This window comes from Syngnathus acus, chromosome 2, assembly GCF_901709675.1.
Source record: "Syngnathus acus chromosome 2, fSynAcu1.2, whole genome shotgun sequence".
Classification (NCBI taxonomy): Eukaryota; Metazoa; Chordata; class Actinopteri; order Syngnathiformes; family Syngnathidae; genus Syngnathus; species Syngnathus acus.
This window is the reverse complement of record NC_051088.1, coordinates 13,301,148-13,315,079: the sequence shown is the minus strand read 5'-3', so window position 1 is coordinate 13,315,079 and position 13,932 is coordinate 13,301,148. Positions and strand designations below refer to the sequence as shown.

At 43.8% G+C, this 13,932-nt stretch overlaps 2 protein-coding genes across 2 annotated transcripts; one reads left to right on the top strand and one right to left on the bottom strand.

Annotated features, from left to right (window-relative positions):
• Nucleotides 1–1,604: 1,604 nt before the first annotated feature.
• LOC119115034 (dual specificity protein phosphatase 7-like) lies at nucleotides 1,605–5,697 on the top strand. The gene is made up of 3 exons (XM_037239176.1): nucleotides 1,605–2,350; nucleotides 2,911–3,339; nucleotides 4,358–5,697. Exons 1-3 carry the CDS (start codon nucleotides 1,981–1,983, stop codon nucleotides 4,666–4,668), a joined length of 1,110 nt encoding a protein of 369 aa, XP_037095071.1. The 5' UTR covers nucleotides 1,605–1,980; the 3' UTR covers nucleotides 4,669–5,697.
• Nucleotides 5,698–10,829: 5,132 nt separating this feature from the next.
• tnnc1a (troponin C type 1a (slow)) lies at nucleotides 10,830–13,700 on the bottom strand. Its single transcript, XM_037245561.1, has 6 exons — nucleotides 13,431–13,700; nucleotides 12,451–12,481; nucleotides 12,214–12,360; nucleotides 12,011–12,125; nucleotides 11,575–11,711; nucleotides 10,830–11,325 (listed from the first exon to the last, which is right to left on the bottom strand). The coding sequence occupies exons 1-6, from the start codon at nucleotides 13,452–13,454 to the stop codon at nucleotides 11,294–11,296; spliced, it is 486 nt and encodes a 161-aa protein (XP_037101456.1). The 5' UTR covers nucleotides 13,455–13,700; the 3' UTR covers nucleotides 10,830–11,293.
• Nucleotides 13,701–13,932: the final 232 nt, after the last annotated feature.

Below are 13,932 nucleotides of genomic sequence, written 5' to 3'. Positions count from 1 at the left end.
ATATCAAACAGATTAATAAATATCAAGTACTTCCGTCTAGAGTAGACCATTCCAGTTAAATATTTTAGGAAACTTTTATTTTGAAGTGCAAGAGATCTATATGAAAACTCATTTGAATATATCCTGGCGTGGTTTATTGTACATGTGTTTTTTTATGTGATAATAATATTTCAAAATGTGAGACAATGGCAGTGAACTATGCAGGTCTTGTATTTTGAAATGCAACATTACATCTATACTATAGAATCTATGCATATGTAACCTCTTGGACTAGTTCTCTCAGAAGTGGACCGTTCTTGCAATACATATTTTTAGAAAATGTTGCATTTTTTATGTTAAATCGTTCGACATGTATAAATTAATGACAATGTTAGAAATTCAACTTTTGGATTCGGCCCTGCTTGACTCGGTCTCTTTGAGTGGCGGCTGCTCTGACAGGAGCGCTGGCAAGGCAAGGGCTTTGCACAAAAGCCCGCAGATGCGGAACTTGACACGCAAGCCCTGGACTTCTGTGAACCAAAGACGCCTCCTCTCTCACTCACGAATTATCATGCGGTCACGTTTTGGAGCGCATTATGTAACCAAAGTGCTGGTGAAAATGGAGTTGTCAGGTGACCATCGCATTCGTGCGAGTCATCCCAGCTCGAGTTAATCCTTGATTCATATACTGGTGTGTTTACAACTAACGCAGTAATTGCGTAGGTCACATGGGACTGATGTGATTGACAAGGTCCTCCTTCATATTGTTGTGGAAAAAAAACATTTACAGAAAGAGGGAATTCAGCTAAGGCAGCTATTATGTGGGCGAGCATGGAGCCACAGGCAGAGCGACTAAGTGTTGGGGCAGGTGCATGTGCGTGGTGGCGTGTGCTTGTTGCAGTGGTTAGAATCTGCGCGGATGTGCAGGTTTAACTATATTCTTCATTTTGTGTTAATCCTGATGCTCTGCACATCTGCTCCGCCCCCCCCCCCCACCCCCTGCCCCCACTCACGTGTGGAAACAGATGAGCTGCTTGCCGTCCCTCTGCACGCATCTCGCCACGCACTGCCTCATCCTCCATATTCATCCTCCTTCATCATAAGGCCCCTTGAACATATCATGCATATCAGGAATGTTGACAGACACGATTGGGCACAGATTCTTGTTCTTTATTTTGGACAGCTTTAAGTGTTGATGGCTGGTATTGACAGCCTCATCGAGTACCGATAGGTTAAAATAAGGCTGGTATCCACACCGGTACCGATGTATCGGTACCCGCTCATCCCTATTTTTTTTATATAGCACGGCAATGAAAGAGGGGATAAAACATTTTAAATCCTATAATGCTATCTTGACTCACCAGTGCCCCCAAATTTTTGGAGTTATGAGCTGGATGGATGGATGGATGGATGGATGGATGGATGGATGGCGCTTAAACTGGAAACATGTCCGATTTGATGTAATGTTAAAACACATATCAGATTTTGCAGCCAGGGGTCGTTCAACAATGTCCGATTTACAAGTTCTCGAGCTAAGGAGAACATAGTTTGAAAGTGATTCAGAGATGCTCAGTTGTTACCGAACTTCTACGTCTTTAAGTCGTCGGGGGCAAACTCCTCCCTCCGGAGTTGCTCTGCTCCTGTCATGCATTGGAATGAGAAAGCCGGAGTGTGATACGATGCAGAGGAGTTGAAGTTGCCAAACATTTTTTTTTTCCGTTTGTTCGTTTGCTTGTTTTGAAAGAATTCGCGTTCCAAGGTGGAATACTGTACTACGTTGAGGCAGACTCGCCTTGCCGTCGGTGCATTGGCCGAAGGGGCTCATTCTCCCCGCTTGATGGGAAGGGCGAAGCGGAAAAAAGGGGGAAAGCTCTCCGCTCAGCTCGTGCGCCAAGCCGAACGCTTGTCGCGGCTGTCTTTTTGCGGGTAAAATGTAGTAGGAAATCGGAGCATGTAAAAGGAAAGCCACCGCTGCGACCCGAGCTGGACACTAAGCGCGATATGTCTAAAGTGATGGCAAGTAAGAGCGTGGAATGGCTGCAAGTGGAGTTGGAATCGGGCGCCACTTCGGTGCTCCTGCTCGACTGCCGCGCACACGAGCTGTACGAGTCGTCTCACATCGAAGGCGCCATCAGCGTGGCCATCCCGGGCCTGATGCTCCGCAGGTTCAAGAAGGGCAACATCCCCATTCGGACCATCATTCCCAACCACGAGGACAAAGAGAATTTCACCAGGCGATGTCAAACAGACACGGTGGTCCTGTACGACGAGAGCACCGTCAGCTTGCCGGACAGCGGAACCCCGTCGTCCGTTTTGGGTTTGCTTCTTCAAAAACTGTGGGAAGATGGCTGCAAAGCGCACTACCTGGAAGGTATGTGTCGAAATAAGTTACTTTGAGCGACATGCCGCTTACGCAAGCTGGATGTACTGTACCGGCGCTGTGCAGACTAACTTGAAAATGAAAACACGCTTATGTCACTCGATCACGTCAACCTCGAATTAAACGAATAGTAGTAGCAATGCGTCATTAACGCGAAGTTGTTTTGATGCTTCGAAGAGATGCGAAAAGTTTTACTGCACGTTTCAAACTTTTTAAAAGGCGACTCCTGCATTTATTCACAATGCATATTGTTTGCGGTCCTATCGGTCGGCTCAAAATACACCAAGCATCAATGTGTGCTTGTCTGCAGGCTCTAAAGTTCTCAGTGTGCCATTGAGATTGTCAATTAAAATTCCAAAATGGCTACGCTGTGTTTCGCTGTGCAGGCATGCATTTCATGAATGGTCTGTTAGGAGAACCGGATCTACTTGTGTACTACGCCACTTCACTTCAATGCGGCTACTGTATTCACTGATATGTCAACGTGTTTTGATTCTCTAAACCATAAAGCTGATTTTTCTCCATCCTGTGTTGTTTTGGCTCCCCTCCAGGTGGCTTTGTAAAATTCCACACCGAATACCCAGAACACTGTGAGACGCTCCTCGACAACTCCTGTCCGAGCTCCTCTCCTCCACTCTCTTTTCTGGGTTTTGGAAATTTGCGGATCAGCTCCGATTGTTCCGATGGGGAATCTGACCGAGAACCCAGCAGCGCCACGGAGTCAGAGGAGAGCCCCCTCCCCATCAATCAGCCTGCCTTCCCGGTCCAGATCCTTCCTTACCTTTACCTGGGCTGTGCCAAAGACTCCACCAACCTGGATGTGCTGGGCCAATACAACATCAAGTACATCCTGAATGTCACACCCAATCTCCCCAACATGTTTGAACATGACGGGCGCTTCAGGTATAAACAGATCCCCATTTCGGACCACTGGAGTCAAAATCTGTCGCAGTTCTTCCCAGAGGCAATATCATTTATAGGTGAGTGTGGACCCCGCCCCCCTAAAAAAATACTCCCGCCAAATTTCGTTTTGTTCATTATCAAAATGACCTGAGCATTTGAAGTGTTACATTTAAGTCTACTAAATAGATAAGTCCTAATCAGCTCATTGTTACTTATTATCTCTTGCATAGGTAGTTGGTTTGAAATTTCTCGAGTGGAATCCAGGGCATGCTAGGGCTGAACAATATACAGAAAAAATATTGTCATTGTGATAGTAGCCTGTGCAATTTTGCAGCTTTTACTGTTAACATTCGGTACCAGGTATCAATATCAGTTTGGATACCAGCCTTCTTTTAAGGAACCGACACTTGTGAAGGCTCGCCACTGATTCACTGATTCTTAAGGTTCTGACAGTGCTCCACATGTCGACTGACAATATTCAACACCCATCTCACATGTTTTTTAATAATGTGCAGAATATGATGTACCCTAGATTAAAAATCTGCTACAGGACCAATTTGTTCCAATTTTGTGTGTTTTTAACACTACGTGGGATTTCTCCAGAGATCATTTGATTTAAAAAAAAGAATAATCATAGAATGTAACTTGTTTTTCCATTTGATGGGATGTAGTCTTGTTTTTGCTATTTATGACTATTTTATACTGTATTAGTAGGTTGTTTGTTTGTTTTTTTGAGAAGGAGCACATCATCTGTGTATGACTGCCGCTCGTGAACCTCGACTGCTCTCAAAACCACAGCTTGTTTGTCAGTTTTATGAGAGGTTGAGTTGCGAAGCAGGAAGGAAGTGCCACTTCCACTCTGTGCTGCGTCTGATTGCAGGGTCACAAGTTAGTCTGGAATCAACCGGATATTTGCTGCATGTTTTTGTGGGCAGCAAATGAATTCCCAGAATAAGTCTCAAGCTCTTTCGGTCCTCCGTCGAGGGTTATAATGGCGTCATTGTGCCAACAACCCGTTTGTTTTTGTTTACTCGAGTCACGTCAATGAATGGAATGATTCCTTTTGCTGACGCTGGCTTTCTCTTCTTCCGGCAGAGGAAGCTCGGTCCAAGCAGTGCGGCGTCCTGGTGCACTGCCTGGCCGGCATCAGCCGCTCCGTGACCGTCACGGTGGCTTACTTGATGCAGAGACTCAACCTGTCGCTCAACGACGCCTACGACTTTGTCAAGCGGAAGAAGTCCAACATTTCCCCCAACTTCAACTTCATGGGTCAGCTGTTGGACTTTGAGCGGACGCTGCGGCTGCACAGTCCCTGCGACAACCGCGCCACCAGCCAAGAGCAGCTCTTCTTCACCACGCCAACCAATCACAACGTCTTTCAGCTGGACCCACTGGACTCCACATGAACCCTCTTCAACGTCGGCGCTGGCTGGTGGTTTTAGCTGGTCAGTTTCCTGACTTCTCTGCGGCTTTGGCAGAGGACAAGCCATATTTGAGTCAGTGTCGGATGCCTTATTATGTGACGCCAGGAAAAATGTGTTAATCGATACGCGACAGTAATACGTGGTCATGTACCGCTATCATAGCCAGAACACGTTCAAATGCTTCTGTTGAGATTCTCTTTGACTGTTGTTTTTTTTAATTAGCTTTATTTGAATTAGTAATGACTGCTGCTTCAATGGTCTTAATAGTCTTTGTCAATCCGAATGTTTTGTAACTGAGGGAAAATAAGCTATTACAGTCACCCGGCCTTGAATTTCTGTCCAATTTCTTAATTCTGTTGGCAAACAAACTGCCAAGTTCTTATATTTGTGTTAACAACAGGAAGGTAAATGTACGCGGCTGCATACTAGAAAATGGCATTTGATTGGTATTTGATTGTCGCTCACATTTGCATGATTGTGTTCCTTCATGTTTTTTTGGTTATATTTTCAAACTGAAATAACAAACTTGACCTTGGGTAAGTGGACCAAGTGTCTTTTAACGAAAGCCGAACACAATCACTGACACTCAAACGCGTAACGGATGAATATACGCCTCCTTCTCCAGCACGACGACGTTTAAGGGAAACGTGACGGCGCTTAATCAGCCGTCCGCTTGCCCCTCGGGCCTCCCAGCTCACGAGCGAGACTGACACACGAGGATGAGTGAAAGTCGGACTAATGTTTTCTTACCTCACTGAGAGCTCTCTTTCAGGGATTTTTGTAGGCATCTCTATTACTTCACGCTCTCTCCAAGTGCATCAAAGGGCTGTTTTGGTTGTTTGTAAACATGTACATACGGTAAATGGTTACGGGCGACCCTTTTCTCAAGAATAATGAAGGATCGAACAGTGACCTGATTCTGACCTTTATGTAAAGTGTATGTTTAACTCAAATGTCCAAAGTATTCTGTACACGTTTGTATAACAAATATATTGTATATTTTTACTTGAATATGCTCTTTGAGTTTCACTGTGCCTGGTTTCCTACAAGACAAGTTGGGTTGCCATATCAGACAAAGAATATCCACAGTTAAAATGCATATTCTTAATAATCTTAATTTTACAAGAAATGAAGGCGGGCTTTAACAGCAGCCTTCAACTGTACGGCACATGAAAAGGCATGCCTGGCAACACTCACAGCGCCATTTATGAAAGCTATTGAGCGATGGGTTCTTCCTGCAAGACTGAACTTGGCAAGTCACATACCTTCAGGCCGGTTCTGTGAAAAGACCTGAAAAGACAGTGGCAATAAGGTGTCGAAAGCCTCGCTCCACAATAGCCCCATGGAATAAATAATGTGGCCTCCATGTTCGTATCAAATGGGAAGCGGTCTACTTCTAAATGTAGTCCAAAGATATGAGATGACTCAATTTATGATCCACAAACTTTTTTTTCAGTTCCAAATGTGCTGGCTCGGCATTTGTTGTTGTGGAAGCAACGTGTTTATGTGATATAGAAGCCGCTCGGCACTGGTTCACATCTGCTGTGGTTATAAAAGGCGTGCTTAGCATACTGTCTGGATGACACTATGTTCACAGCTGCTTCTTCCTGAATTGTGCAACACTTGGAATAGAAATATGTTTATTCAACTTTATGAATAGACAGTCATTTTTGGAGAAAGGCTTTGCTGTTTTAAGGAAAGAGCGCTCCCTTGCTTGTACAGCAGATGTTATGCCAGCAGGGAATAATCCTAATCTTAACATCATGACATTGAGGAGCGATGACATCACACATCTTTTGCCGGTATTTTTGAAAGACGCCACTTTTTAGGTTCGTTTTTATGGCACAGTTGGATAAGCGGAATACCTTCTATGTTTGCTACAAGTGGTGATGGCAGCTGTCATGCCCAAAAGGGAGTTCCTTGAATACTACTAATGGTTCCGTACAATGACAAGAATAGCTTTTGCTGTCATTGAGTCGTTTGTATTTGTATTGGAATGTAGATGGCTTAATCGCTTTTTATTTGAGATTATCGCCATTTCCACTTCTTCCTTCTTGCCAATATGTGGGGTGGATTAAAGAGATCTGGAGTCAGATTCCCATGGACGCTGAGAGGACACGTTTGGAGGCTGTACAAGGCTCAACTATGTGTATGATTTTGTCACCGTACTCGAAGATTAAACGGGATCTTGTTTGAAGACATCCATCATGCTGTGCAATAGTCCAGGGCCACATAGCATCTCTAATTGATAAACAGCAAATCCTGTGTCTGTACCAAAACAACAATAAACCCAACAGCAAAATGCCCTTGGAGGCTAATGTACAATAAATGTCCTTTTGGTCCAAGAGAATATAGGTCGGCCATTTGAAAAGCGGAACCACATGGAATCTTACTGGTGGAGCGATCCGCCCATCTGTTACTACCAGAAGTCTCAATTCAAGGCCAATTCTCACCATCCGCCGCTTTACAGTAGACTGAGCTCACAAGTGTCCGGGAACACATTGGTGTGTTTGCACTTGAGTCAGTGGCCAAGCGAATGAAAGGGAGCACTGGTGTCTAACGTGGCTCGCTCGACGCTACACAAGGAAAAGGTCATGTGTCTGTCATGTGTTCTTAGCTTGGGAGCAGTACAACCAATTTAGCTGCTGATGAAATTGATGTTGAATGAATTGAACATTTCCTGGGATGGACAAGTACAGATATTTATTTACATACAGATTTTTATTTATTTATTTATTTATTTATTTATTTATTTATTTATTTGTAATGGTTTTGATATGCTTTTCAGAAAGAAAAAAAACATTGAAAAGTAACTGAGAACTGTTAAACTAGTTTATGGATGAGTATGAGACTGCAGGAGACTTGTGTGTTCATGTTTTAGATAACAAAATGAATCTAGGTGCACAAATGAATCTGAATATTTCTCACAGCATACAAGACAGGATTTTCCTTTGGAAAGTTGTAAAAATAGATAAACCCTCCGGTGGTACAATTAAGCTAAACAATCATCGTCATTCATTTGTATCAATGAATAGTTATTGTGGAATTTGCAAATTTTGTGTCTTTCGAGCTTGCTGTTGTGTGGGCCGTTATGTCCAGGCAGTGAAGACAGAGTACTTCAGTGTTCTCAGCACCACAAGTGGGATGGCGTGTCACGATACAATATTCTGTCTGTTCAAGCAGGACTCGCAGGCCTTCCACTCTCTTCTTTGTGCCATCGTTCACTTCCTTGTTTTTATGACAACTCAAACAGCCTACCAGTTTCTCAACAAAAGCTGGCACGTCTCCAACTTGCAGTAGTTATTACATAACAATTTCATGCTTCTATTAATGCTTTGTCTCGGTCTGAAGTGATAAGCAGCTCAGCAGCAGAAGTTGTTATTACAGGCGCTAACAAAAGAGAAATAACTTGTTTCTTTTATTTTTAGTAGGTTACGTGCAATGTGACACGAGTCAGAAGGACAGGAACCGTCAATTGAGACCTTCCTGTGTGGGTGGCACAACGTTGGCATGAATGGTCTACGCCCTCATCCAGATTGTATGTACTCTTTTTATTGCACTATAAATCACACAGCACAAGGAAGAGGTTATAAAAGCATCACACTGTTGGCACAACTCATTTGAAGCCCAATGTTATGACTTATGTGACTATGAATGAATTACTTGTATAAAAATCTTTTATAGAGGTAGTATATACTGTGTGTGTGCGTGCGTGTGTGTAAGAGAGACTCAACGTTACACACTAATCACACAAACAGGTTGAATAATGCTGAATGAAATCAGTTACATGATGTTGATAATGTATATCGCTGTTATACAAATCCTTTTTATCCCATAGGCGTCACTGCTACACTGGTCTCATGCAGCCTTTTGTGTCACTGGAATGTACAGTGGCGAAGGTGCCTGCTATGTGTGCTAATAACATCCAGAATGAGTCATCTGCAGGCTGAGTTTGCGTAAGAGCCTGCAGCGGCCTGTGGCGCCACACCCCAGATTCATTCACACACTCCACTTTTCTGCTGCCCGGCCTCCCATTGATGGCCGGGGGAGTGCCACTCGACCTCTTCCACAAAAGCTTAGCGACTTTACAAATGCACTTTGTGACGAGAGGAAGCGAAGGCAATCGATGCGCTACTTTTTGGAGCCTCCACCAAAGAAACAAAATAAAACAATAATATAAATTCTTGTAAATTCCTGGAGCTTTCCCTGTATATGTGACTATGGTTCACTTAAACCTTTCTATTGTTCTCTTAATATGAATTGCAGATGGAAAGTTACAAAATCATGCCCAAGTTCACCATTTACAGTATGTTTTTTCTGTGCATGACCCCTGACAAAATAAAAATATTTATGTGTATATTCATGATAATCGAAGCACGTTAATCAATTCCCATTAGAAAAGATTCATAAGAGTGAAGGGTTGAATGATGACGCCATCCACCATCATTAAGCAATATTATTTACTTTGGTAGCGACCCAAATCTGTTCGAGAGCCCAATACAGCACACGCTTGTCTTGACATCGGCTCACTGCTGACACCAAGCGGTGAGCGCCTTGTAACTGCATTTACAGCAACTGCGTGACTCATTTATAGCGTGGAAAGTGCAATCAACATTCACATCTTCCCATGATTTTTTTTTCTAACTTCTCCTCCTGTGCACGGTCATTATATAGCAGGGGTGTCAAACTCATTTTTTCCGCGGGCCGCATTGTAGTCATAGCTTCTTTCGGAGGGCCATTATGACTGTCAACCCAAATAAATGTATGAGCACCTCATATTATATACAGTCAAAGCTACAAAACAAACTAACAAATAACTTGTTTTCAAATCAGACGAGTTGTTTGAAACCCTAACCCTAGCTTCCAGGGGTGTCGACCTCTAGTCCTCGGGGGCCGCGTTCCAATATGTTTTCCAAGTTACCCTCGTTAAACACACCTGAGTGAAAAGATCAGTTCATTTTCACGTTCTGCAGGAGCCTAACTTTTCACACAGGTGCCCTTAACGAGGGAATCTTGGAAAACATGTTGGAATGCGGCCCCCGAGGACTGGAGTGTGACACCCCTGCCTCATACAGTAAAAGCTACAAAACAAACTGACAAATAACTCGTTTTCAAATCAGAGGAGTAAAACCTGGTCAAATATTTAAAAAAAAAAAGATATTAAAAGTGAAGACAATTTGCAATTCTAGTAATGACACATGAATTTGATGCACAATTTGTCTTCGCGGGCCACATTAAATGATGTGGCAGGCCGTATCTGGCCCCCGGGCCTTGAGTTTGACATCAGTGTTATATAGGCTTTTAGCTTTTAACTTCAACCGTGAGTAGGAGGGGAAAAAATTTATGTTAGCATAGTTTCTAGTCAAATTGACGCCTTCAAGAAAAGTAAGAGTTCAAATTCAGTCTTCACATTAAATGAATTTACAGGCTATTGCCCCAAAGAAGTGGAAAAGTTTGTCACTTGTCAGTGCTCGACCGGTTGTCGTCCAATCCTCAGCGGGGACAGCACATTGTGGTCTGCAACACTTTTCTAGTTCTTTATAAGGACAAAGGCATGGGATTGTCAACACGAAGACAGTCACCCCAGATCCCCTAACATGGGCACTAACATGATTAGACGCAAATAGCCGCTGTCTCAATGGAGTGGGCAACTAGAGAGTCACACAGCGACCATGCGTGAATCGCATGCGTGCCTCAAACAAGTGACAAGCTCTAGCAGAGGAAACAAGTGGCGACGGATGTGAGATCTACTTTTATAATTAGTCACAAGCACCGGTGGAGCTAAAGGATGAAATATGCTTGAACCTTCCAAGTGTCAAGCCAGTTAATTGACTTTTTCCGATTTTTTCTGGAATTTATTTTGACATTTCCACCTGGCAGCTGTCGCAACCTCATAATTAATCTTTATCAAAAGAATTTATTATTTTTTGGGGGGGGGGTTGTAGGGAAAAAGAAAGATTGTTTTGCAGACCCCCTGAGATTTTCTTGTCCCCCTTCCCCCATAGTCCCGCCCAGGAAAAAATCTTAGCTCCGCCAGTGGTCATAAGGCTGTAGAAAATCAAAACAGCTAAAGAGTGTCACAGTAGTCCAGTAAATGGCTTTTTAGGAATTATTCTAAGGAAATATAAGAAAACAAATTAATCTATGCTCTGACAAATGCTCTTGTTTATTCCTTGACATTCCAAGCACATAGTCAAACGCATGCTTTGCAAGGCTATGGGAGGGAAACAAAAAGTCCTGAGGGTGTCTCAAACATACAAAAATGTTTGTCATGTGCATCCCGAAATATGCTGAACCTGGCTAGTGATCGTTCTTAGCTATACAACATCAATTGCTCAGTGAAAATACTTGTAAACTGAACTTCTGACATAAAAAAAAAAAATAAAAATACCAGGAATATGTAGTTTACACAAATTCAGGACACGGGCACAAAATATAGTTACAAATTGTATTTACAACGATGCAAGAGGAGGTGGTAGGAAAAATAGAACAGAAAGAGTCAGATGCAGAAAAGCTTGCAAAGTCGTTGAAAAGCTCCATTCCAAGTCAGCTTCCAGTTTTCCAGATGTGACGGAGGAATACAAAAATAATGTTCTCGTGTGATGAATTACTCCACTCCTTTCATGAACTCCAAGAACTCTGCAAAATGAACTGGCTGCATTAGCAAACAGCAAACAGCTAACAACACACCACAAATGAATAATCATTTAAAACAATGAATATGAATGACCATTAAAAAAAGACCAAACCTAAAATGTAGCATACACAGATTAGTCCGACAAAGATTTGCCAAATGAGTAAGACACAGATGACTTTTTGCATGTGACTTTTTTACATGAGCAAGAAAAAAAAGCACTACAGCCTATTTAGTGACTTCAAACTCCTCACCGTCATAGTCAATTTTGCCATCGTTGTTCTTGTCCCCGTCTTTCATCAGTTCCTCGATGTCATCCTCGGTAATTGCTTCTCCTGTTGATTCCAGCATCATTTTCAACTCGTCCACGTCGATGTAACCATCTGCATTTCTGTGCAATCACAAATAAACACATGAATGTGTGTATGGCGAGATACTGAGCTCTGTGTAACTCCTAATTGATCTTATCTGGCATCTAATTGTTTGTGACGCTTTAGTAGGTGAGAGAAAAACACTCAGTCAGACTCCTTGAATATTGTTTTCTGCCAAAAAGTATGATGGACTTATAACTGCTTGGCTTCGCACATGCTTAAGCAACTTGATTGGCTGTGCTATGTTCTGTGTTGTGTTCGTTACATCTTATTTTGCAACGTTGCAATCAACATTAGAAATGGTAAAAATGTGACGCACTTGTCAAACATGCGAAACAACTCCGCCAGCTCCTCCTCTGACTTCCCTTTGCTGTCGTCCTTCATGCACCTGACCATCATGACCAGGAACTCGTCAAAGTCCACCGTGCCACTCCCTGCACAGAGAAACGTGACTAAATATCAAAAAGCAGGACCCCCACGACCAATTTCTTTTCCTATAAAAACAGCGAGTGTCCGATTTACCGTCTTCATCCACCTCATCAATCATCTCCTGCAGCTCCTCCGGCGTGGGATTCTGGCCCAGCATCCTCATCACTTTGCCCAGCTCCTTGGTGCTAATGCAGCCATCTTCTGCATCTTGGACAAAAATGTCAAACGCCGCCTTGAACTCTGAAAGATATACATTCGCAACAAGTGACCTAAGCTTAACAATTAACAAGTACGGGATGATTTTTGAGTTTGTATGCACAAGTCACTTGCCATTTTTCTGTTCGTCCGTCAGCTGCTCAACCTGCAAACGGTACAAAAGGGAATATTTTGATCATCCCATGCGAATTTGACTTTTCGATCACTAAAGGTGGTATTTTTAGTTGACATCCCTGACTCAACACAGAATCCATATATCAAGTGTGAGCCACTAAGAGGCGGGGTTAAAAATAGGCATGAGGATCAGGAACTGTCGATAAAGGGCAGAATACACCGTGTTTTAAATTAGCATAGCTTGTGGCTCTGGCGCAACAATAGAACAGTAATCCTGCAAAAGCTACCACGAATGAGAGAAGGAGACAGCTGCTTATGTAAGAGTTACTCTGTCTGTCTATCTGGCTGCCTGTCTGTCTCTCCGCTATAAATTAAATGCCCCGCCCCCCCTGCGATGGATGATACAAGAATCAATCCACACAATGATTTGTAAGAAACATTCCGGTGTGCTTTTCCTGTTTCAGTTGCACTGCTCCTCTGGGATGTACGAGGACAAGGCAGCCAGCTGTTTGTCCATGCAGAAGGGGACAGACAACCTCACAGCTCGCAGGCTCACAGATAATGCTGGAATTCAGCCCTGTGCCGATGGGGTGGGGGCTGGTGGGATTGGCTTATCTCAACCGCAAGCCCCTCTCTGGCACCAAAGGACCACAAGCAACCAGCCCAAATTAGCACAAGCAAAGTTGGACTGATCCATTTGGAGTCATGAATGAAGTTGGCAGAAACCTCTTGAGGGGTTCCTATCAAGACCGACATGGGGGGGAAGGCGGTGGGAAGGGGGGGGGGGGGCCCAGAGGTCATATCAAGGCTCCTTTGACACCAACTGCTGAAGGAGACCATTCAAGTTCAAAGCAGAATATATGGATGTACAATAAACAGATTATTCATCGCTTGGGGGTTGCAACCATGATGCAAATGCTGTCCAAAACGTTCTAATTGATCATCCAAGCAAATGAGCACATAATTGTAAGAGGACGTACCGCAGCCTTGTAGATGTCGTTCATGTCGGAGGCTGGTCTGCTTCCTGTCTTGGTGGTGTCCTGCAGCCACAGAGGAAATGGGTGCCGTCCAGCTCAGGGCAAGACGCTGGCCTCATCATGGCAAGGTTTTATACCCGGAGCCCGCCGTTGTCTGGTCCCTCCCCAGACTCGGCAGCCTCCCCTCGGTGTGCGCCCACAAATGTGTGTCCGTGTCTGTGTGTCAGGCGGCCAATCCGTCACAATCACTGGGCTCAGATAAAAATGCAGCAACTCTTAGGGGGCATACTTGGGAATGGAATGAAGGGGGCTGGTGGGGCTTAATCTTTTGGGAGGAGGCTAAAGAGACACTCAACATTCCTGTAGAACTAGACGAGAGGCACAGAAAGCTCTGGAGAGCGGTGGTGGTGGAGGTGAGAGCGAAGGAGCCGGCCGGGAAGCAGAGCACCAAATGTCTGTAGAGAAAATGGGAAAAGTAGCAGCAATGTCCGAAGCAGGAGTGCAT